This window comes from Raphanus sativus, chromosome 3, assembly GCF_000801105.2.
Source record: "Raphanus sativus cultivar WK10039 chromosome 3, ASM80110v3, whole genome shotgun sequence".
NCBI classification, from domain to species: Eukaryota; Viridiplantae; Streptophyta; class Magnoliopsida; order Brassicales; family Brassicaceae; genus Raphanus; species Raphanus sativus.
In genome coordinates, this window is record NC_079513.1 from 2,287,257 (window position 1) to 2,312,388 (window position 25,132).

General features: G+C 34.0%; 5 protein-coding genes across 5 annotated transcripts; 4 read left to right on the plus strand and 1 right to left on the minus strand.

The window, feature by feature from the left end:
- Nucleotides 1–282: 282 nt before the first annotated feature.
- Nucleotides 283–5,688, plus strand: LOC108844725 (two pore calcium channel protein 1). The gene is made up of 23 exons (XM_018618018.2): nt 283–502; nt 707–850; nt 942–1,049; nt 1,306–1,401; nt 1,529–1,659; nt 1,826–1,886; nt 1,977–2,143; nt 2,239–2,344; nt 2,430–2,507; nt 2,618–2,679; nt 2,805–2,877; nt 3,151–3,216; nt 3,319–3,462; nt 3,549–3,606; nt 3,750–3,857; nt 3,960–4,023; nt 4,114–4,282; nt 4,399–4,463; nt 4,642–4,732; nt 4,862–4,948; nt 5,036–5,107; nt 5,229–5,266; nt 5,376–5,688. Exons 1-23 carry the CDS (start codon nt 383–385, stop codon nt 5,470–5,472), a joined length of 2,205 nt encoding a protein of 734 aa, XP_018473520.1. The 5' UTR covers nt 283–382; the 3' UTR covers nt 5,473–5,688.
- Nucleotides 5,689–8,211: 2,523 nt separating this feature from the next.
- On the plus strand, nt 8,212–12,390 carry LOC130509592 (uncharacterized). The gene is made up of 4 exons (XM_057005739.1): nt 8,212–10,755; nt 10,850–11,393; nt 11,483–11,582; nt 11,670–12,390. Exons 1-4 carry the CDS (start codon nt 8,607–8,609, stop codon nt 12,339–12,341), a joined length of 3,465 nt encoding a protein of 1,154 aa, XP_056861719.1. The 5' UTR covers nt 8,212–8,606; the 3' UTR covers nt 12,342–12,390.
- Nucleotides 12,391–13,228: 838 nt separating this feature from the next.
- On the plus strand, nt 13,229–15,741 carry LOC130509204 (uncharacterized). Its single transcript, XM_057004941.1, has 6 exons — nt 13,229–13,632; nt 13,778–14,118; nt 14,195–14,321; nt 14,427–14,738; nt 14,841–15,053; nt 15,132–15,741. The coding sequence occupies exons 2-6, from the start codon at nt 13,778–13,780 to the stop codon at nt 15,510–15,512; spliced, it is 1,374 nt and encodes a 457-aa protein (XP_056860921.1). The 5' UTR covers nt 13,229–13,632; the 3' UTR covers nt 15,513–15,741.
- Nucleotides 15,742–17,100: 1,359 nt separating this feature from the next.
- On the minus strand, nt 17,101–18,779 carry LOC108838384 (probable complex I intermediate-associated protein 30). The gene is made up of 4 exons (XM_018611331.2): nt 18,731–18,779; nt 18,179–18,287; nt 17,793–17,906; nt 17,101–17,611 (listed from the first exon to the last, which is right to left on the minus strand). The coding sequence occupies exons 1-4, from the start codon at nt 18,767–18,769 to the stop codon at nt 17,550–17,552; spliced, it is 324 nt and encodes a 107-aa protein (XP_018466833.2). The 5' UTR covers nt 18,770–18,779; the 3' UTR covers nt 17,101–17,549.
- Nucleotides 18,780–18,910: 131 nt separating this feature from the next.
- On the plus strand, nt 18,911–19,975 carry LOC130509798 (uncharacterized; the record flags this gene model as incomplete). The annotated part of the gene is given in 4 exon segments (XM_057005992.1): nt 18,911–19,240; nt 19,347–19,508; nt 19,601–19,705; nt 19,707–19,975. Coding segments are annotated over 4 exon segments (696 nt in total), but the record flags the coding sequence as incomplete, so codon positions are not given.
- Between the last annotated feature and the right edge of the window lie 5,157 nt (nt 19,976–25,132).

The following is a 25,132-nucleotide window of genomic DNA, read 5'->3' on the forward strand; positions in this document are numbered from 1 at the left end:
GAGTATGGCAGATTACATGAGAGTATGGTAGATCACTTTTTGCCTCATTAAGAGTACCTGAGCACTCGACTCGAAGAAAACAGACAAATTACAAATGGAAAAAGTTTTATAGCAGTTAAAGCCACGTGTCAGGAAGTCGTCAAGGACCCAACGTGTTTGTCTTGTCTGCAAGATCTATCAATCATTTTGCGACTGATCTAACTGGTAAGTTTCCGTAAGTTTTTATTTAATAAAAAAATTCAACACTTCTGGGCCATCACTGTCATCTTTCTCAACTCTTTTGATCTTATCATTATATTAAATCCGTAGTCAATTCTCAATAACAACTCAGAGAAATGTACTAGGTCCTTGGCCTCTGCTTCGATTTCGATCAAGAAAGAAAATGGAAGATCCTTTGATTGGTAGAGAGACTCGTGGTGGTAGTACGGATCGGATCGTCCGTCGTTCAGAAGCTATCACCCATGGTTCCACGTTTCAGATAGCTGCTGCTCTCGTCGACCTGGTTTCTCTTCTATCTCTTTAAACCCTAGTTCTGTTCTGGTTTCTTCTCGAATAAGTTTCTATATATGCATCTTTCTCCGACCGTGACATCATGCGGTTATACTTTGTAACATGTTTCTTTGTCCTTTTGTGAGACTTTTTTTACTTTTGTGTCAAAAGTAGATTTTTGGATCGAACGTGGTATATGTATATGGTTGTTTTGTAGGCTGAAGATGGTATTGGTCTTCCTGAGCAAATACTTGACCAGTCTAGCTTCGGAGAGGCTGCAAAGTACTACTTCGTTTTCACACGATTGGATCTCATCTGGTCACTCAACTATTTCGCTCTCATTTTGCTCAACTTCTTTGAGGTCAGCAGTTAGTTATTACAGCTATGTCTTGAGCTGTACACCAACCTTGTAAAAGGGGTAAAAGAAATTGTTACACTCTTGTCTTTTGCAGCAACCATTGTGGTGTGAGAATAAGCCTACGCCTTCTTGCAAAGACAGAGATTACTATTACCTAGGCGAGTTACCCTACTTGACCAATGCAGAATCCATTATCTTTGAGGCAAGTACTGAACTCATCTCTTCTTGGCCTTTCATTTCCACTATAGATGGTACATATTAATCCACTTGAAAGTTCAAGACTTGTAATGTATTACTTACATTATATAAAAACTAGTTTATCCTCTAGTTGTTTGTATTAACTTACTTGTCAAAATAGGTACTTATACTCTGATTATCTTGCATGGTGTCTATTGTTGGGAGTGGCAAGGGTCCTTTCTAATGTGTCGAAAATCTAATATTTTGCCTTGTCAAAGTAGGTACTTACTCTGCTTATACTACTCGTGCATACGTTTTTCCCAATCTCCTATGAAGGGTCTCGAATCTTTTGGACAAGTCGCTTGAACCTAGTCAAGGTACCCATTCCCCTACAAGCCTTTTAACTGTCCCTTGCTTGTATATATTTGTTGAAAATTGGACATGACCTAAGATATTGATTTCCTTATTTTTTTAACACAGCAATTGTCTTCTTATTGATTCCAGGTTGCTTGCGTGGTAGTTTTGATTGTTGATGTGCTGGTTGACTTTCTATACCTGTCTCCACTGGCTTTTGATTTTCTTCCTTTTAGAGTCGCCCCATATGTGAGAATTATTATATTCATCCTCAGCATAAGGTATTAATAGATTTATGCTTCTTCTCTATCAAATGTTTTCAATGCAAATGCATGGATTATGTCTTTACATCTATAGACAGAGACTTGAGTAGATCATGCCATGCATGGTGAAAGTACACGTGTGTTTGTTTCAACTGTATCTATGTTTCTTTAAATTTATGTACAGGGGACTTCGTGACAGCCTCATCATTCTGTCTGGAATGCTTGGCACATATTTGAATATCTTGGTCAGTTGCCTTCACATTAAAGTTTGACTTTTAGATTGTATTGACTGTCACTCTAATACTCTATGCTTAATTTCTTGAATATTTCCACAGGCTCTATGGATGTTGTTCCTTTTATTTGCTAGTTGGATTGCTTTTGTTATGTTTGAGGACACGAAGCAAGGTCTCACGGTCTTCACTTCTTATGGTGCAACTCTTTACCAGATGTTTATTTTGTTCACAACATCCAACAATCCTGATGTCTGGATTCGTGCTTACAAGTAAGTATATGGTGGCAGTCCATTTATCCTCTCAGTTCTCTTGTATTGAGTTGCATCCAGTGATTTGGGCGACTAATTTGTTGTGTTTTTGTAAGGTCTTCACGCTGGTCTTCGTTGTTCTTCGTGCTCTACGTGCTAATTGGCGTCTACTTCGTCACGAACTTGATTCTTGCCGTTGTTTATGACAGTTTCAAAGAACAGGTATATTGAAACTTGGTGTTTTCATGGTTCTTATTTCAAAATTAGAAATGAAAGCACTAACATGTTTTAAATTTTCTGTTGGCAGCTTGCAAAGCAAGTAATTGGAATGGATCAGATGAAAAGAAGAATGCTGGAGAAAGCCTTTGGTCTTATAGACACAGATGTAAGTTCATTCACGCACAATGATTAAATCTCTCCTACTTCCCCTATTAGTTTACGACATAGCTGAGCATACGTGTGTTTCTGGCGTTCTCCATTTCTTGTTTTTAACAGAGAACCGGGGAGATTAATAAGGAGCAATGCATTAAACTCTTTGAACAGTTGACTAATTACAGGCATGTTTCTATGATTTTCACTATTATTCAACGTATTAAAATAACTGTATGCAGTATTTATCTGCTTGTTCATGGATCCATAGTCTCTTGTGAGACCTGATATGCGTACCATGTTTGTATATTAGGACGTTACCAAAGATATCAAAAGAGGAATTCGGATTAATATTTGATGAGCTTGATGATACTCGTGACTTTAAGGTATAAATCAGACCAGAAACTTTTTGGTGGCACAAATGATCAAGACATGGGGTATTTCAACATGAATCTCCCATCAAATATATTAGTATTAAATACAGAATTTTTCAAAATCTTGAGAGATCTTTACATGAGTCTCTCAAGCTTTTGACAAATTCTCTATTTAAATATTATTATATTTGGTGAGATATTCATCTTAGATACTCACTCTCCAATGCAGCTGGCCTTAACTTCAAATATTAATTTTGCTTTTCCATTTTGTTTCCTATTGAGTAGATAAACAAGGATGAGTTTGCTGACCTCTGCCAAGCTATTGCTCTAAGATTCCAAAAGGAGGAAGTCGTAAGTCTACCTAACTTCATTTGACTCTTCTTGTGCAAATTTACTTACCTTCACCATGTGTTTACACTTTACATTAACCATCTTTTGTGTATTTTACTGCAGCCATCTCTCTTCGAAAATTTCCCACAAATTTACCATTCAGCCTTATCACAACAACTGAGAGCTTTTGTCCGAAGCCCAAACTTTGGCTACGCTATTTCTTTCATCCTTGTTCTGAACTTCATTGCTGTCATTGTTGAAACAACGGTATCTCCTGTCCCCATAAATTGTATCTCCTTGACATGAAATTTCTAAGTTTTTCCCACAAGCATATATAGTTTTTTCGTATGTAGCTTGATATTGAAGAAAGCTCTGCACAGAAGCCCTGGCAGGTTGCAGAGTTTGTCTTTGGTAAGAACATAAGTATTACCTTTTCTCCACTTACATTTTTGATATTTTTTTTTCTAATATTTGATGCTTTAGGAAGTTTACAATCTATGGTTCTGTTACTCATAAATGTCATTAGTTAATTATTTTTTTGAATGTTTTCTCAGGTTGGATATATGTGATGGAGATGGCTCTGAAGATATATTCATATGGATTTGAGAATTATTGGAGGGATGGTCAAAACCGGTTTGATTTTCTAGTCACATGGGTCATAGGTAAACCTTTTGAAGCAGCAACTTCATCATTTCTTGTTTTTTTTTGCTGATTAAATGATTGATGGCAATGCTATATATGATCGATAATCTTTGCATCTGTAGTTATAGGAGAAACTGCAACTTTCATAACTCCAGATGAGAACACTTTCTTCTCAAACGGAGAATGGTGAGGCATAACACTATGACATGTTTGTTACAATGGTTTTTTTTTATATCTGTACAAAATCTTAACTCTCTTTTCTTCTGTCACTTATAGGATCCGATACCTTCTCCTTGCAAGAATGTTAAGACTGATAAGGCTTCTTATGCATGTCCAACAATACAGAGCATTTATCGCAACGTTCATAACTCTCATTCCAAGTTTGATGCCATACTTAGGCACCATTTTCTGTGTGCTGTGTATCTACTGCTCCATTGGTGTACAGGTAAATCACACTACCTTTTTATTTTATGAAAAATTATAGTTCCTCTAACTGTTTTAGGCTCCTGTTATGTTCCCTTCACAATAAATAAAACGTTATTCGTTTCACACATTTTATAGGTATTTGGCGGGCTTGTGAATGCTGGGAACAAAAAACTATTCGAAACCGAGTTGGCTGAGAACGAGTATCCTTTTTTTGGCTTTATGAAACTTTTTTACGTTGTTTCAGAAAAAAAAAGAAACTTTTTACGTACTAAACTCCAGTATTTAGTTGGTACATCTGTTATGTTTCTGTGGTGGCTAGTAATTGTTAGGAGAGAACCGTTCCAGTAAATGAACGTTTTCTTGACTAGAGAAATTCAGCTATCTACTGTTCAACTTCAATGACTATCCCAATGGAATGGTCACACTCTTCAACCTGCTAGTGATGGGGAACTGGCAAGCCTGGATGGAGGTACGTAATATCACTCTCTTAGTCCCAATTTTTCAGATTCATAATAGATGTGATTATAAACAGCTTCCTTCTTATAGCAAATAACTATGTTGCAACTCTTTAATCTACTCTTGATGATGTTTTCTTCAGAGCTACAAAGATTTGACAGGGACGTGGTGGAGCATTACTTATTTCGTCAGTTTCTACATTATCACTGTTTTACTATTATTGAATTTGGTGAGATTCACTAACACTAAACTAGTGGTGATTGTTGTAATAAAACCGAACTTGTCTTGACAAATTATGCATGGTTCTTTGTTTCAGATCGTTGCCTTTGTCTTGGAGGCGTTCTTTACTGAGCTAGATCTTGAAGAAGAAGAAAAATGCCAAGGACAGGTTAGTTATTACTCTAGTATTCTTCGAATTGCCATAAAGTTACTTCACGTCACGGACATGAACATATGACATGGAGATTACGAATGTGTAATAACATAATGGATGTCAATTATTGTTGCAGGATTCTCAAGAAAGAAGAAACAGACGTCCATATGCAGGGTATGTAGAGAGATATCAAATCTTGACTATTCTTTTTGTTTTACAGCAGACACTTAGAAAAATCTAAAGCTTTTTATTCTTGTTTGTTGTTTGTGAAAATGGTTAAAAGGTCGAAGTCTCGGAGTCAAAGAGTTGATACACTTCTTCATCACATGTTGGGTGATGAACTCAGCAAACCAGTGTGTTCTAGTACTACTGATACGTAATATGGACTGTTAAAAGGTCAAAATCTTGGAACCATTCTTGACTCTATGATACTGATACTGATACTGTTTGTTTGTTGAGGATTTGAGGAAAAAATAACGATTGTGTTTATACCGTTTTGTGCCTTTTCGTGTACTCTCTCGTGTCTGTAACAATGACAATATGGTGACTATCGATTTTTTTACCCCTCTGTAAAATTTATTGAATATTTTTTCTAACATTGAAACTATTAGCAAACATCCAAAAGAGCTATAAACTGGAAACATAGAACATGAAGTATTTTAGGCCTATGAAAAGATTTAGTCTAATCTTTCAAGAAAAATTTACAGCTTACGGATATATTTTCTCTTCGGGTATTCAAATGAAACTCAAAACATAATCTCATATTTGCTGGCTATACGTGGTTAGTGTCGTGGAGTCGGCATATATCTATATCTATATTATTATTTGCGGAGTGATTTTTCGCAACACAAATCTCACGTTAAAAGTTATACTGGTTAATATCGATACTATCTTTAATGAGTAATTTATCTATATCTATACTCTTATTTGTGAATTTATTATATATTATATTAATAATATTAATTATTTTTAAAATAAGATAATTCTTATATATTGTGTTGTTATCTTAAAATAATTATTTCTATTATAAAAGTTAAAAAAACTAAGATATAAGCTATTTTTACAAATTATTTAATTATTTTTAGTGGAGGTACATATATAGTTTATAGAAGAAATAAGATATAAGCTATGTTTTTATATCTGATCCGGATCCGCGATCAAACAGATAAACCCAATGACCATATATAATTAGCATTGGCCTATGTTATTCATGTAGCATTCTATCATAGATTCTACTAACTGATATGTTTATAAAAATTTTGATTTAATAAAAACCTATTAACTAAAAATCCGATAAAACCAAAAAATCTGCTATTAACCCGTAAAAATATATTGCTGGATCCGGTAAAAACGCAGAAAGTATTATAATATTTTTTACTAAATTAATTAAATTTCTCATATACTTTATAGTACATAAACTGGAAAAAATATATTTGATTTGTCATATAAAGTGAATGCATTGTTTTTATGTTATGCATTTCAAAGATAAGTTTTGTAATGATAAATATTATTACAATTTTAATTTAGATAAGTTATATCTTTTTCTAGAAGTATATGATGTTTTAGACCTATTAATAAAATTAAATTTATGATTTCTCAAAATGAGTTTTTTAATGGGTCATAGATACAATGAATTAAATTAATGGATGAATATAGTTTTAAGCGTAAAAACTAAAAGACAAAGTTGACATCAGTGGAAATTATTTTTTCTTTATAAATGTAAGTTATTGTAAAAAAGATGACATTTTCATTTTTTGAAAAAAAAAAGAGAAATGTTTTTTTTTGAACTTGAAACAGAAATGTTTTTGTTTTAATAATATATATGTTGTTAGAAAATGGTAACTATTAGTGTTTCAATATATTAAAATTTAGGTGTAAAATTGTTAGAAAATGTTTTCTTTAATGAAAAATATATATTAATGAAAAATACAATATATCTTTATATTTTAAATAAATCTTTATATTTTAAATAAAAAGATGAAAAAAATTATTTGACATAATCCCAAGAGAATAGGGGAATATTGATTTTTTAGAATAGTCAAAATAATTTAAATATGTATACAAAAAATCATCTAAGTAATTTTCTAAAAGGTAGTTCAATTTAAATATGTTGTAACTTCTATTTTAATAGAATATATATTCATCCAAACATGTCTTTTATGGCAAAATCTGTCTTTTCTTGTTTTTACTTTGTTGGAAATTATAGTAAATAACATTTCTTCAAATAAAAGTATTTAATAACCAATGATTTAGGCGTATATGGGATGCATCGAAACAAATTATAAATTAAAATAAAATAACATCCCCTATATATTAAAAGGGAATCATTTAAAAAGATGTAACCTCAATTTTGTATTAATTAAAAAGAGACCCCATCCTATGTGGCACTCAATTAAGTACTCAATTAATCCTATGTGGCAGCATAATATTCAATTGGAAAACTGGTTGGTCCACATTCGATTTATATTTTTTGCTAGAAAACATTAACTATAAACTATAGTGTATTAATTAAATCAAGGTATTGAATCGTACTATGGAACGTTTCGTCTCTCTAATATTAGAAAAACGCAATCTACCAATTGATGATACAAAATGAAACATTAACAAAAACGAAACTTAAAAAACTAAACACTATGAATATATGTTCACCGTTAATATGAGGTTTGCTTTTGTAATAAAACCATTGCTGGAAAAATTCAGTCAATCAAACATTTAAACAAGTTTAATATCTCCTAATTACTTGATGATTTCAAACACAAAGGGGTATCTATCTTATTAAAACTCAAGTACAAAATCATTTTGTTTGGTTACTTGGATAAGAGTATTAAAAAAATTTGGTGTGTTTGGAAACATGGATTGTAGTCTTTTTAAAAAAAAAAAATTTTGTTTGGAAACAAAGATAGTAATATTAAACAGAAAAAATAATGGGCTTAAGTTATTAAGTCCATTATAAAAGAATGTTGTCAATATATATATAAGAAAAATACAATACAAAGCCCAATTTGAAATACCAACTCAAATTATGGTAATTATATTTCATATTAAGTTTTTAAAATATAATATATGTAATTATTTATATGATGATACATATTAAATACTATTAATTATATGATTACACTACAAGAAAACACGGGCTTAGCGACGAAAGTTAGCGACGAAATAATTTCCTCGTAAAATTACGAGGCCTTTACGAGGAAGTTACGTGAAAAGACAATAAACACGTTATTTCGTCGTTAATTAACGACGAAAGAGTTTCGTCGTAAACCAAACGTAAAGGAACGTCGTTTTTACGAGGAAACAGCATTTCGTCGTAATAAACACGTAATAATTAACGTGTAATTAACGAGGAAAATATTTACGTGGTTTTTGCGAGTGTTACCTAATTTTAGGTGACACACGTTTTTTATCTTGTCTAACTACCCATATTTCGTCGTTAATTCGTAGTAAAATCTCACCTACCAATTTCGAATTTTCCTATAAATATGTCATTTGAGGAACATTTGAAACACACCACATGCAAAAGAAAAAAAAATCTAAAAACGTGAAAAAAAAAATGTCTGGTGATGGAAATTATTTAGAGTTGCGGAGATGGATGTACACGCATAGAGATGCTAACGGGAGAGTGACGAAAGAGTATCTGGAAGGACTAGAGACATTTATGCATCAAGCAGATTCTACACCGCTCGCCCAAGAAAGCGGTAAGATGTTTTGTCCTTGTCGAAAATGCAACAATTCAAAACTGGCAACTCGTGAAAATGTTTGGAAGCATTTAATAAATAGAGGTTTCATGCCAAATTACTATATCTGGTTTCAACATGGAGAAGGTTATAATTATGAGAATGAAGCTAGTAGTAGTAATAGCAATTTTCAGAATGAACCGGTTGATCATTTGCATAATCAACATAGATACCATCAGGAGGAGCAGATGGTAGATAATTATGATAGGGTTCATGATATGGTAGCTGATGCATTTGTTGCTCATGATGATGATGAAGTTGAAGAACCTAACATAGATGCAAAAAAGTTTTATGAAATGTTAGATGCTGCGAATCAGCCACTTTACAGTGGTTGTAGAGAAGGTCTCTCTAAATTGTCGTTGGCTGCTAGAATGATGAGTATTAAAACTGATCATAATCTACCTGAAAGTTGCATGAATGCATGGACAGACTTGTTTAAAGAGTATTTGCCGGAAGACAATGTCTCTGCTGATTCTTATTATGAGATTCAGAAACTAGTTTATAGTCTGGGGTTGCCTTCTGAGATGATAGACGTTTGCATCGACAACTGCATGCTCTACTGGGGAGATGATGAGAAGTTAGAAGAGTGTCGATTCTGCAAGAAGCCACGATTCAAACCGCAAGGACGAGGACGTAATAGGGTACCGTACCAAAGGATGTGGTACCTACCAATTACCGACAGATTGAAAAGATTGTACCAATCTGAGGAGACTGCTGGAAAAATGAGATGGCATGCCGAGCATACTCAGACGGATGGTGAGATGACTCATCCATCAGATGCAAGAGCTTGGAAACATTTTAACAAAATATATCCACAATTCGCTAGCAATAGCCGAAATGTGTATATGGGATTATGCACGGACGGATTTAGTCCCTTCGGTATGTCAGGGAGACAATATTCATTGTGGCCAGTCTTTATGACGCCATACAACCTGCCTCCAGATATGTGCATGCAACGGGAGTTTCTGTTCTTGACCATATTAATACCTGGTCCGAACCATCCAAAAAGGTCTCTGGATGTCTTTCTACAGCCACTGATAAAAGAGTTGAAAGATTTGTGGGCAACAGGGGTGAGGACGTACGACTGCTCAACGAAGACAAATTTTACGATGCGAGCGATGCTTTTGTGGACCATAAGTGACTTTCCTGCTTATGGGATGTTGTCTGGGTGGACTACACATGGGAGATTATCTTGTCCATATTGTAATGGAACGACAGATGCATTTCAGCTGAAGAACGGTAGGAAGACAAGTTGGTTCGATTGTCACCGGCGATTTCTTCCCATTAATCATCCTTATCGAAGAAACAGGAAATTGTTTAGGCAGAAAAGGGTTGTGAGAGACACTCCTCCTCCGTATTTAACTGGAGAACAAATTGAACAGCAAATCGATTACTACGGAGCTCAAGAAACAGTTCGTTGTGGTGGTAATTGGCATGTTCCCGGTAATATGCCTGATTATTATGGAGTTCAGCACAACTGGCACAAGAAGAGTATATTTTGGGAGTTGCCGTATTGGAAAGATCTTCTTTTGCGCCACAACCTAGATGTGATGCATATTGAGAAGAATTTTTTTGAGAACATCATGAATACAATATTGAATGTTCCAGGGAAGACAAAAGACAATCAAAAATCGAGGTTGGACTTGCCTGATATTTGCTCAAGACCCGAGTTACATATAAAAAGCAATGGACAAGTTCCTGTACCGGTATTCAGATTGTCTTCAGAACAAAAGTCGGTCTTGTTCAACTGGGTTGCATCAGCAGTGAAGTTTCCTGATGGGTATGTTTCAAACCTCTCTAGATGTGTTGAAAAGGGCCAAAAGTTCTCCGGGATGAAGAGTCATGATTGTCATGTCTTTATGCAAAGACTACTTCCCTTTGCATTTGCGGAGCTACTTCCCACAAAAGTACATGAAGCACTTGCAGGTAATATATTATTACTCACACTAATTAATTTCTTAATTTATTTTTCAAAAATATGCACTAATAATTTGCTTAATTGTTTTTGGAATATACAAAGCCATTGGAGCATTTTTCAGGGACTTGAGCACTCGCACTCTTAAAGAGGATGTCGTAGAACAACTTCACGAGAACATTCCGATCTTATTGTGCAACTTGGAGATGATATTTCCTCCCTCATTATTTGACGTCATGGAGCATTTAGCTGTCCACCTCCCGTATGAGGCATTGCTTCGAGGACCAGTACATTATGGATGGATGTATCAGTATGAGCGGGCCATGAAATATTTGAAGGGAAAGGCAAAAAACCTCGCAAAGGTTGAAGGTTCTATAATTGCTGGAAGTTTGACGGAAGAAACATCTCACTTCACATCGTACTACTTTGCACCTAATGTACGGACCCGACAAAGAGCTCCAAGAAGATATGATGATGGTGGTGTTGCCCCAACATATGCAGTTGCTGGTGTTCCGGATATCTTTAGCCAGATTGGGCGAATGGGTGGGAAAACGAAAGAGGTTTGGTGGTCGAGTGATGAAGACGCCCATAGTGCACACACTTACATTCTACTTAATTGTGAGGATCCATTTATGCGCTATTTTGAAAGGTAACATATATGGAAAGTTCTAAACTAATTGTAATTAAAATATATTTTTCAAATGATGATATAACTAATAAAATATGTGCATTTTACAGCCTATTTGTTAGTCAAGTCCAAGAAGCTATCCCAGGCATATCCACAAGTGAGGTAGATAAAAGGAAAGATCGACACTTTATTAAATGGTTGAAGAGTCAGGTATTTACTCCAATCCGATATTTGTTTCGTCCACGGGGTGTAACGAAAGACGTTTGTTTCAATGTTCTCTTTAATTTAATTTTGCAGGTTGAATATGAGGATCCAGATTATCCCATATGGTTTCACGAATTAGTTCAGGGTCCACTTGCAAAGGTCACCACATCACCAATGTATTTCTCACGAGGCTTTACTTTTCATACGTACGAGTATGGTAAACACCGGGCGACCAGCAATTATGGAATTTGTGTGAAAGGCGAAACCGATTTCTACGGGATCTTGCAGGAGATTATTGAAGTGGAATTCCCTGGGTTATTGAAGCTGAAATGCGTCATATTCAAATGTGACTGGTTCGACCCCGTGGTCAACAGAGGTGTTCGATTTAACAAATTCGGTGTAGTTGCTGTCAATGGTGGAAGGAGGTACAACAAATTCGAGCCTTTCATATTAGCTTCGCAAGCAGACCAAGTTAGCTTCCTACCATACCCGAGGTTGCGAGAATCTGGAATAAGTTGGTTAGCTGTTATCAAAGTTACACCCCGTGGACGAATAATCGGTGGAGAAGAACCACCTTTGCAAGAAGAACACATCAATGAAGTCGAAGAACCTGAACAACAAATGGAAGACATCCTACTCATTGATCCGCATAATCATGAGTATGAAGATCTTCCCGACGATACCACTGACGATGCTGTTGAGGACGAGTTTAATGAAAGTGATGATGTTTCTAGTGTTGAAGAGAATGATGATGTATCTGAATGATGATGTAATTTTTAAAAAATATTATTTATTTTCAGACTTGATTAATGCATTTGGGGTTTAAAGTATGGGGTTTGGTGTTTGAGATTGAGTTATAAGTTAAAGGATGTTTGAGGTTTGGTGTTTGTGGTTTACATTTTTAGGGATTTTAAGGTTATCGACGTTAATTCCTCGTAAAGAAAAACACGGGCCTTGCAAAATCCACGTAAGCTGATTTCGTCGTAAAGCACACGTTAAAAATAAACAAGGGCCTTGCAAATTCCACGTAAGCGTGCGTGGAGTTTACGACGAAATCAGCTTACGTGGAAATAACAAGGCTTTTAGCTGTTTCGTCGTAAAGACCTCGTTAATTTACGTTGATTTAACGAGTTTCGTGTTTAAATCCCTAAAACTCTAAACCCCAAACCCCAAACCTAAATCTATATATGTTTTCACTTAGCAGACACAATAAACCTGTATAATTAACATTGTATGATTAAAAAAATTAAGAATTTAAAACATCAAACCCAAAATTAACCAAAACTTCCTTAACTTATAAGTGAATCATATATAAGGTTTACATTGCTAAACTCAATTCACTCAAGAAGACTTAATAAACATGCATATTTAAAATTTCTTGATTAAATTAACTTAACACATATAGATGTTACTAGTAATGGAATAGGGGTTTAGGGATTTAGGGATTTAGGGTAAAGGGTTAGGGGTTTAGGGATTTACAAAATAACCTCGTTAAAAACTCGTAATCAACGTGTCCTTTACGACGAAAAAAGAAATTATCCTTGCTAATTCCACGTAAGCAAGCGAGGTCTTTACGACGAAACTTGCTTACGTGGAATTAGCAAGGATTGTTTCTTTTTTCGTCGTAATAACCACGCCTATTTACGAAGAATTAACATGTTTTTATGAAATCCCTATACCCTAAACCCCAAACCTCAATATATATATATACGGTTTCGATTCACTTAAAAAATAAATTAAACCTATATAATTAAAATTTCATGATTAAAAAAATAATAAAAATTAGGAATTTGGGGTTTAGGGTTTAGGGAATGTAAAAAACAAATGCTAAATCCACGGTTTCGTCGTAATATCCACGTGACCAAAAAACACGGGCCTTGCAATTTCGTCGTAAAGTTAAAAAGACGGGCCTTGCAAAATCGTCGTAAATAATTACACGGGCCTTGCTGTTTCGTCGTAAATTTACGAGGACTTTACGTCCCTATGTAATCTTATATATACCCGCGAGAACCAGCCACTTCATTTCGTCCCAATTTCCTCTCCTACACCTCCCAAGGTTCTCTCTAATCTCTCTCTAGAATTAGGTGGTTTAGTTTAGTGAATTTAGATAGGTTTATAGTTGATTAGGTGGTTAGTGTAGAGAATTTTGATTAGTTTGATTTCTTCTACTTGTTTTTTCTAACAATCTGAATTTTTTTCAGATGGTTAGAAAGAACAAGCAGAAGAAAACCCCCCACTACAGTCAGATGTTCTGTGGTGATCCTGCTGCTGGATCATCATCTTCCGCTCCCGGTTCCTCCAACCCGGAGATTGTCCCGGAGTCTCAGTCACAGCCACCACCGGTTCCTCCATCTGGTGCACCACCCCCACCTGCTGCACCTCAGGCGGTTCCAGATCCGGTTGCACCCGGATACATTCATCCGGAGTTGCGGGTGCCGCCGACCGCTCCTTTTGCTCGGTACACGGTTGAGGATCTTCTCGCTCAACCAGGCCGAGCCGGTTTACCGGTTTTAGACCCCGACCGACCAGAGGGGACTCTGTGGTACGTAATTTTTTTTATTTAAATATTTTTAAAATTATTAATATTTTTTTTAATACTTTAACTTTGTTTTTTTCAGGTTTGGGGTCGACAATTCTGTCGCTACGAGCGTATCCGATATCATCAAAGGATACTTCTCAGAGGCTCACCCAAACTGGAAAAAGACGCCGCACCACGTTAGAAACACGTGGTTCAAGATGTTTGCTGTAAGTTTTTTAAAATAATTATTTTATGTTTAATTTTTATTATTAACTTTTATTTCATTAATATTTTTTAACTAATTATTAATTTTTTTGGGTTTAAAAATGCAGCAAAGATACCAGTGGTCCATCGGGGTTCACGAGGACGTGAAACGGGAGTTCACCGCAAAGGCGAAGAAGCGGTTGTTGGACACCGTAGGCAACTGGAAGGAGGACTGGATCTACAAGGGTTACAAGGACGGGCAACCCGCTGAGCTGACCAAGGATGTCTACGATGGTCTCATCCGTTACTGGGAGCTGCCATCATCCATTGCGATCTCCAACGCCTGCTCTGCCTCTCGTAACACCAAAGACGAGCACGGCAACGGCCCGATGCTTCACTGTACGGGTCAAAAACCCCATGCCCGTGTCCGCTTGGAAATGGTAATTAATTTCTAATTTTTTTTCATATTAAATATTTTAATAATTAATATGTACTTATATATGTATATTGATTCTAACATTTTAAATTTTAAATATTTTCAGGCCAAAGAGACGGGACAACTCCCGTCTCTTAAAGAGCTTTACGAGAGGACCCACAAGACCAAGGCGGGGGTATTTGTGGATCCGAGGTCCGAGCAAATCTACAACGATGTCGTTGCTCGGATTGAAGACCGCCAAACCCAGCTGACCCAGCAATCTTCCGATGGAATACCGGTCGTATTATCCACTCAAGAAGTGGATCAGATTTACGAGGAGGTAAAAATTTTACCTTTTAATCTACTTTTAATCTATTTTTTTAAATTATTAACATTAAACTTTATTTTTTCTTTGTAGGTCGTCCCTAAGAAAAAGGGACGTACGTTGGGAATCGGTTCCGTCAACGATGTCCCAAGAGCGACATCGTCTTATGGTCAGAGACGAGCCGACGAAGTCACTGAGCTGCGTTCGGAGTTACACTCGACGCGGACTCAGTTGGCGTCGACGCAGACGGAGTTGGAGTCTACGCGCCAATCATTCCAAGCTCGTATGGGTGGAGTGGAGGGGTTTCTGGAAGTTATATCTTCTGGAAATCCCCAATGGGAGGAGTTGTTGGCGGATATGCGACGACGGAACCCGGTTCCCGAGCCTTCTCGTACTCAGCAGCAAGAGGAGGAACTACAGAGGAGGAGTGAAGACCTCTACCGGGAAACGATCCACCGCCCCGGCCCGACTTAGTTTTTTTTTTTCTGTGTAATATTAAAATTCTAAACTTTTATTTATATAATATTTTCGGTTTTAATTTATTCCAAATTTTTAATATTTTCGCATTAGTTATTATTTATATTTCTAATATTTTTGAAATAATTATTTTCTATAATATAAAATTTTAAATTTTAAAAATAAATTAGTTTTAGAAATCGAAGCAAATTCCTCGTTAACTCACGAGGAATTGACGAGTAAATCGACGTGTAAAGAACGACGAAACGTTACGACGAATCTACGTGTCAAGTTGTACGTTTCCCTTACGACGAAAGTTTACGTCTACATTACGTGTATTATTTACGTTTACTTTACGAGTATAAATTACGTTTTTCTTACGAGGATAGTTTACGTGTATGTTACGAGGAAAATTACGTGTCTTTTACGTGGAACTATAGCGTCTACTTTACGTGGAAATCTACGTGTTCTTTACGACGAAATTTTAACCTTCCTTTTACGACGAAATGGGTCCCTCGTACTTTTACGACGAAATGGCGATTAAATATCCGTTACGACCAAACTTTAACGACGATATGCCTTTCCTCGCTAAATCGTCGTAAAGACGTATTTACGACGATTTAGCGAGGAAAATGGTCGTCGTTAAAATCGTGTTTTCTTGTAGTGTTACTTATATGATGGTACATATAAAATACGATTAATTATATGATGAAATTATACGATATATAAACTAAGGATGGATTTTCAGACATCCATACGGGTTTGGTTCTGATCGGTTTGTGTTTCGGGTTTTCGAGGTCAAAAATTTCAGTCATATTAGGATGTTTCTAAATTTTTGTTTGAGTTTGATTCGGATCTTTGCGGGTTTGAGTTTGGATAACCTATTTAAATTATTTTTAAAGTTTTAAATCACTATATATTTTAAATTTCTCAAAATCTATAAATAAAGTAATATATTACCTATAAATTTAAATAACATATGTCAGAATACCTAAGCTTAACATATCAATTGGTTTGATTTAAAATTTTGGATACGAAATCAATAATTATTTTAAGTATTTTTGGTGATTTGAGTATACTTTAACTATTTTAGATATTTGTTTTTGACTATCTATATACATTTTCAGGTATTTTAAACCAATTTAAAAGTATCATTCTTGATGTTTTATATACGTTAAATATAAAAATAATTAATATATAAGTATATAAATCTATTTTTAGATAATTTCAGGTACACGAATACTTCGGTTCGGATCCGATTCGGTTCTCTAACTAACAAAATTTTGAATAATTCGAATATTTAATCAAGTTATGTTCAGGTTTGGTACTATATTTACGGATTGGTATCAGTTATGTTCCTTGGATTCATTTTGCCAAACCCTAATAATTACATGAAAACAAATATCATCATATTTTTTAAAATATACATCCGAGGAGGTGCAGAGATCTAAGTCTATAATCATTTATTTTAACAACAAGCCAAATAAATATGTTGATTGAAAAGCGAATAAAATAAAACTAGAGAAATACATAGTTTACCAGAGATACTCTATGTGTAGAATTTATTATAAAGAAAATTTTATTAAAATAAATAAATTCAATAATTACAAACAAATAATATATTTCATAAAAGTGAAAAAGCGCGGGTCAAAATCTAGTTAAATATATTAATGGAACAATGAAAGGAGTAAAGTTCAAAGGCCCACTGCCCACATATACACTAACAAAATACAGTACACTAGTAACATATACAACCCATATATTGGTCTTAATATATTGGGCTGAGGGAAAATCTAGGGTTCCTGTCTCTATCAATCATGGCTTCCGCATCAAGCAAGACAGAGGCCGAGACGGCTGATACCGCTCCCACAACAGATCTCATAGAGACAGTCACTGAATCTTCATTGTGGAGAAGAATCCTAATTAACATTTCCATGCCTCTCTCGACAAAAAGACTTGTCATTACATGAGCAAATGACAAGTCTATCTTACACAAACTGGGTCTATCAGAACCAAAAGGAAAAGGGTAAAGCACACTTGAACACTATACATACACTAACCAGTGCAACCTGATCCATTTCCTCCATCTTTAATCTCCAACGAAGCCAAAGATAATCCTAAGAAGTAAAATATCCAACACACGACAATGAGCACTGAGCAGAACACATGAAGAATAGCTTACATAGTTGTTAATATGAATCAAAGAGGAATGAATGTAAAAGAAAATTTATCTTATGCAGGACATAGGCAGTGTAAACATCATAATGAGCAGATATTCAGAACGTGTGTTTTAAGTACCTCCATATTCAGAATCAGAATACAGGTGCCATCTCTTCAGGTCTTCTTTTGATCTGAACTTGAATATACACTTCTCCGCAGCCGGTACCATTTCCTCGAGCTCCCACGTTAGAGCTGAAGTATGTCCATCGTCAAAACAAGTTTTAAAAAAAAAAAGACGCAAAACCTTCATCCCTAGTCTTCAAACATAATCTTTCTTTCCAGGCAAAGACATTTGATTATAAGGCCAAAACAAGAATATACTATACAGTATTCGTTACTTTTTAGTGCAACCCAACTTAAAACAAGATAAGGAAATCAATAGCAACAAAAATTCAACAAGTTACAAGAAGTGTTAAAACATGTTAATTTGACTAGTCTCAGCAGAAAGAACAAAATAAAAATACCTTTCTTTGTTGCATTCACCGAGGCTTGCCACAATGATCTGAACCGTGACATTCTTCTAAACCTCCTGACTGCGTCAACTGCTTTCCCAAATGGCAATAGAGAAAAACCCTGTACAATAATAGACTAGTAAGAACTTGAGCCGTGGTTGCAACTTTTAACCTTTATCATGAAGTAATGAACTCACAACCTAGAGACCCTATTAAAAAAAACCATAATCAATAAGTAATGTCTTTTATCCATCTAAGAAGAGATAGCAAGTAAACTGACTTTAGCTAATCAAGAGCCTAAGCTATGATCAAATCTTAAAACCATTTTGAATTCATCCCTTAGAAAAATATACTTGCAAAGGAGACTATTTGCCCACTGAGGCATTTCATCAAACACTTGGAAGACATAATATTAAAAAATAAACAACATCGACCCATCGAGAGAAAACAAATAAAAACAACGAACGACCTTAGATTTTTCTTTATGTACAGACAAGACACACACTCCCCTAATTAAACCGTCACCGACGTTTCACAATTACTGACAACGTCGGCCACCGATACCTGAGTCCCGTTTCCTTGACGGGTGTTTATTCCTTTCATTGTATTATTTTGGCCCGTGAGGCCCACTAAGGCCCAAGACTGTGGCTTGGCTTTTATGTTTGTTTAAACATTCTTTTTTTTGTGTGTTTATCTCTGTTTTCTTGAGTACTTACAGTTCGAAATTTCTAATCCAAACTATTATTAGATTCAGTGACTGTCTCTAACGAGGAACAATCAGATTCTGATCTGGAGGAGGATGATTCCTTAGACCACAATGAAGATTCTGACGTAAGCGACGGAGAAGAAGAAGAAGAAGAAGAAGAAGAAGATAGCGAAAGCCACGGAGACAATCAAGAAGATGACGACAGAGATAGCATTGTGGACGACGGAGACTCAACAGACAGTCAACCTGAATGGGGAGTGGATAGCCACGATGAAAAAGAATATTGCTCACCTGATGAAGACGGTTGGTCCGACGAAGAAGATGAACGAAAAGCCCGTCTTTATCGACGGAATCTCCACTTGAGCCACGTTCGTATATTCACATTCTCGATCAAAAACTCAGTTTTTAATAATAATAATAATAATAAAACGAGTTAAATATGATATTATTATATTTGTGTTGAAATTGATTTAGGGTTTTCTGGTGGAAAAAGGGATTCGCCCACGTCAAGTATGGAGTGGCTCAATCCTACTTAAATCTTTGAACAGTGAACGTTCTCCAGTCAGAGGAAGGACTCAGCTTCAATACTCACAAGACATGACCAAACTCGCTCTTCGCAAATACAATGCCTTAAACGTAAATTTTACATTATTTTTTAATTGTTCGATCACCATTTACAGTATTATCAATTTGTTTTTGTTTTTTTTTGTTGGTATATTTTTCCTCAGGAAACGAATGTGAAAATGGATCATGTTGTGAGAGTGACCGAGGCATTTTTTGGTAGATGGATTTCGTACATCACTTTCATGGCAAGAGAGTCTGAGGAAAGGAGCTACTCTTGTGGAGTATCAAGCCAAGATTGTCAAGCAGTTAGAACGCAAGTCTTATCCCATCTTCTGCAGGCCAAGTCCCAAGCAAGATCAAGATATGTAGTTAAAAATGTTATTTTTCTTTACTCGAGGCTAATTTGAATTGATGGTTGGTTATATGGTCTTTCTACTTCTTGCTTTCAATCTTTTGAAATGGATCTTGGTCCAAGTTTCTTGATAATGCTTTGTGATGTGCAGTACATCAACCTAGTATTGTTATAAGTACAAATCTCATTCCAAAATCATAATTTTGTTAGTCTATGTATAGTTGTCCTTTAGCCATAAATTAAGAGGAGCATTTTTATGTAGAGATGCAAACACAAGATGAATTTTTTTTTTGTCAACGGTATAAACACAAGATGAATTATATCAGCAAATGTAGAGACTTGCTTGGGATATTGATAACAGAATAAAAATAACTGGAAATTTAGTCTGATCCATTATCGCAGGCTTATATATAAAGTTTTCTTTTAACAAAAATATATAGGTTTGTTTTTTATTTTGATGTTTATGAATTGTTTAAGCAGAAATTTCTTCCAATTAATCTTTTCATTCAAATATTCTTTTGTTCTTCTGTATTTTTTCTTTTTTGAGAAAGAGCTTTTTTTCAGTATTTTATCAGTTTTCTTTTCTTATTGAATATCAAAATGGATGAAATTCTTGGTAATATTGTTGTGGCCTTTTCTGTGTAAGTAATGAAACAAAGAGACTGACACTACAAAACCTGGATATTTTTCTTATCTACAACTAACAAAGATTAAGTGATTTTGGTCATGTTATTGGTTGAAAAAACTGTCACACTTTTAATCAGTTCATGATTTTGTAAAAAGAGTGCATGATAAATTTTTTTAAGAATTATACTTCAACATGTTGTTCAAAAAAAAAAAAGAACTACTTCAACATTAATATAGTAATTTATAGTTACAAACTTGGGGTTTTAGCGAAAATGTATCATTAGGGGTCTCATAAAATAATTTTTTTGCAAGCAGTAGATCATTAAAATTCAGATGATATGCCTTTTTTGCCAAGTCCCAGGTTTAGACAACAGAAAAGTTAGAGACACAACAAGTCTTCTTCCCCTTTTCACATGGAGCTATTAACTTTAGTGGTAAATTCTTTTTTCTTTTAAGAGTAGAGGTGCCAGGTTCGAATCTCGGTAGCTGCAGAAAAAAATATTTAACAATCAGCTTTTGTCTTTGTCCCAAGAAAATTAATCCAAAATTTCTTGAATTGTATACAAATGTGCCACCATATCATGCACACACACTTTCTAAGCCAAAAAGCATTGATAGGATGATATAAATATCTAAGGGGGTGTATTGAACTTCAAATTTTAGGAGATTTTGGATTTTTATTAAAATCTCTTGTTATTCAACTAATGATTTTTTAAATATCTTTTCAAATCATGTGTGTGACAACCTGTCCTGCGGAACCACCCGTCCGTAGACCCAAGCTCACAGCGCTGCAGCGCACCGACCCCAACCCCTCTATTATGAGTTCTCACTAACTCCATAATTAGGTTGTTGGTGAGGTTCGAACCCCCGACTTCACCCTTTAACAGCATTCCCACAGGACAAGCTGTCACCAATTGAACTGCAGGTCAATTGGTGACAGCTTGTCCTGTGGGAATGCTGTTAAAGGGTGAAGTCGGGGGTTCGAACCTCACCAACAACCTAATTATGGAGTTAGTGAGAACTCATAATAGAGGGGTTGGGGTCGGTGCGCTGCAGCGCTGTGAGCTTGGGTCTACGGACGGGTGGTTCCGCAGGACAGGTTGTCACAATAAAAGTCGACTTTTATTGTGACAACCCGTCCCGTGGAACACCTGCCCATGGACCCCAGGCTCACAGCTAATGGGTCACCCACGCCCGCTCTCTCGGCCCGTGGGCCCCATCCCATCCGACGGTCGGTCGTTAATTTTTCCAAGGCTCGAAATCATTGTTTACTGGCCCTGCAATCACCACCCGACCTTTCCCCGTGTTTTGGCCTCACTTACACGGTATCGCGAATCACTTCCCGATAGGTCACCCATCCTTTCACTACTCCAGCCCAAGCACGCTTAACTCTGGAGTTCTAAACGGATGTGTGACGGAAAAGGTAAGTCAACTTTGGTGACATAGGTAGCCAAATCAATTCTCTTAAGCCTTTTCACATATCACAACTCGGGATGTTACAATTCACCCCCTCTCAAAGAACGCAACATCCTCGTTGCGCCCCACGACTGGTCTCAAGACGCCTTTCAGGTCAGAATTGAGACGACTAACCAGCTCTGATACCACTTGTAACGCCCCGACCCGCCCACGGCTAATGGACCACCCACGCCCGCTCTCTCGGCCCGTGGGCACCATCCCATCTGACGGTCGGTCGTTAATTTTCCAAGGCTCGAAATCATCGTTTACTGACCCTGCAACACCACATGACCTTTCCCTGTGCTTTGGCCTCACTCACACGGTATCGCGAATCACTTCCCGATAGGTCACCCATCCTTTCACTACTCCAGCCCAAGCACGCTTAACTCTGGAGTTCTAAACGGATGTGTGACGGAAAAGGTAAGTCAACTTTGGTGACATAGGTAGCCAAATCAATTCTCTTAAGCCTTTTCACATATCACAACTCGGGATGTTACAATGTGTTATTGAACATAAGATTTATGTAGAGTTGTTAAAAATCATCTCAAATATATTGTTATTCAATCAATAATTCATAAAAGTCCTAGCAAATCAAGTGTTATTGAAATCAAAACAATGTGTTCCAAGGAAAAGTTATGAAGAGGATTTTGGGAGACTTTAGAAAGATCTGCAGTTGAAAACAGTGCCGATGAAATTCCATCTTTAGATTAGTTATTCGGAGAGATTTCAAAACAAATAAATTGTTGTCTTCTGTAACACACGTATTTCAGCATATCTTTTTTGTTCTTTGATTTTTTTGTTCAATTAATTCTCTGTAATCAATCGTTTACATTTCGTGTTCTCTTTCGCTGTCACTTTTCAAAAATACATTTAATCAACTTTGAGTTTATTGTTTAGTAATTATTTTTGAGGGTTTAATAATTAAATGGTAGAGTTGAGTTTATAAACTATTATAAGTGATTACTAGATATTTATAAATGGTTTAAAATAATTAATTTAGTTTTTATCACAATGTAAGGTATTTATGAAAAATGTTATCATTTAAAAGTAAATTTGAAAGTAGTATCAGTTTTGCGGTAAAATTAAAATTCTCCCTTGTAGCTAGTGCTTTTTAAGTTTCTTGAAGGAATTGTTTTTGATGTGTTTTATTTATCTAAAATTAGTTTTATTTTTAATTTTAAATTATATTAAATATATACACTTTTTGTATTTCATTATCTATAGAGTATGCAGATAAAAAAAATACTAACTTACTAATTTTATTTCGTTTGTGTTAAGATGATATGTATGATTCAAAAATATAAATGTTTAAAAGATGTAAAATATTTGAATGATTTAAAAAAAATGTTTTACATTAGTTTTTTTATTATTGGATGTATTTGGTATAATAAATTTGTTATAAATTTTGGGATATGTTTTATTCATAATATTGTATGAATTGTTTGGCGACCGATTTAATTTGGTTTATATTTTTATAATCAAATTAATTAAAAAAATAAAATAATTATTGACTAATCAAATTATAATAATTAATCCAAAATTTATTTATGAATGACTGGTGTAAAAATAACTTATATTATTTTCAATCTCTATAATATTATCTGAGTCAGTTTCCTATGTATCGCATTCACGTTAATTTTCACAAATGGTTGTTTACATTGATATCCTTAATGAATTAAAAATATTACATTTAAATACTATTATTTTTTTAGTTTCCTTTTTAAAATTTTCCATATAACATATATATTAAAAAGAAAATTTTATAAAATTTTAAAATAAACGAAATATATATATATATATATATAATATATGATTTCATTAAAGGGAAATTTCACAAGATAGTAATATTATATTTTAAAAATATTTTTAAAGTAACATAAAACATACTTTTGAAGTAATAAATACTTACTTTATATCTATTGTTTCTTAGATGAAAAATATATATTTGTAAATAATGTGATTTCATAAAAACAAATTTCAGAAAGATAATCTTAATATTAGAAAAAGAAATATGATTTATTTTAAAATATAATTTTAAACAATACAAAATATATTTTTTCAAATTAATATCTATAATATTATTTTAGAAGTCAATTTCTTATGTGTCGCGCTCACGTTAACTCTCACGATGGTTAATTACATTGATACCCTTAATAAATTAAAAAATATTAAATTTAAATACTATTTTTTTTATTTAGCTTCTTTTAATATTTTTAAATAACATAAAATATACTTTTGAAGTAATAAAATACTTACTTTATATCTATTTTTCTTAGATGAAAATATATATATATTTGTATATAATGTGATTTCATAAAAATAAATTTCAGAAAGATAATCTTGATATTGGAAAAAGAAATATTATTTATTTTAAAACATAATTTTAAACAATACAAAATATATATTTTCAAAGTAATAGAAATATTTTGATGTATCTATCTAACTTCTTAGATGATTACATAAAATAATTAAGTAACATAAACTAATCAACCTTATATCTAAAATAATAGATTATATTAAAAATAAGGAAGACAACAACCAACTTAAATGCAAATAAGAAAATTTATTAAAATTTTAATATATTTAGAGTAAAAAATATTATAGTTGAATTCAAAAAATAAGTGCAATCCAATATACATGAATGATAACTAAATCGACTAGATACAACATATCTAAAATCATATGTCTAACTAAAGTAATGTAATATTATTAATACAAATTATCCATAAAAATTATAAATTAATTTAAAATTAAAGTATGTAACAATCAACTATTATAATATATTTATTTTATAAATATTTATATTCGTGCATTAGCACGGAAAATCACACATATATATATATATATATATATATATATATATATCTATAATATTATTTGAGAAGTCAGTTTCATATGTGTCGCGCTTACATTGATTCTCAGAGTGGTTGATTACACGAATACCCTTAATGAATTAATTTTAGTTATACATAATTATCTTTACTAAAAAATTGTTTAGTTTCCTTTTTGTTAATAAAGCTTTAGTTTTCTTTATTTATTATAGTTTATTTATTTCATAAACCCATATATAATGAAAAGGAAATATCTATAAAATATATAGATTTTGTATATACAAAAAAACGGATTTATTTTTTCTTACTTTATATTTTCCCTAAAAACACAAATAAAAAGTGAATATTGAATAATTTTCAAAATATATAGGTTTAAGAAAACATATTTTATAATAATTATATTTTTGATTAAATGATTTAAAGAAAATTAA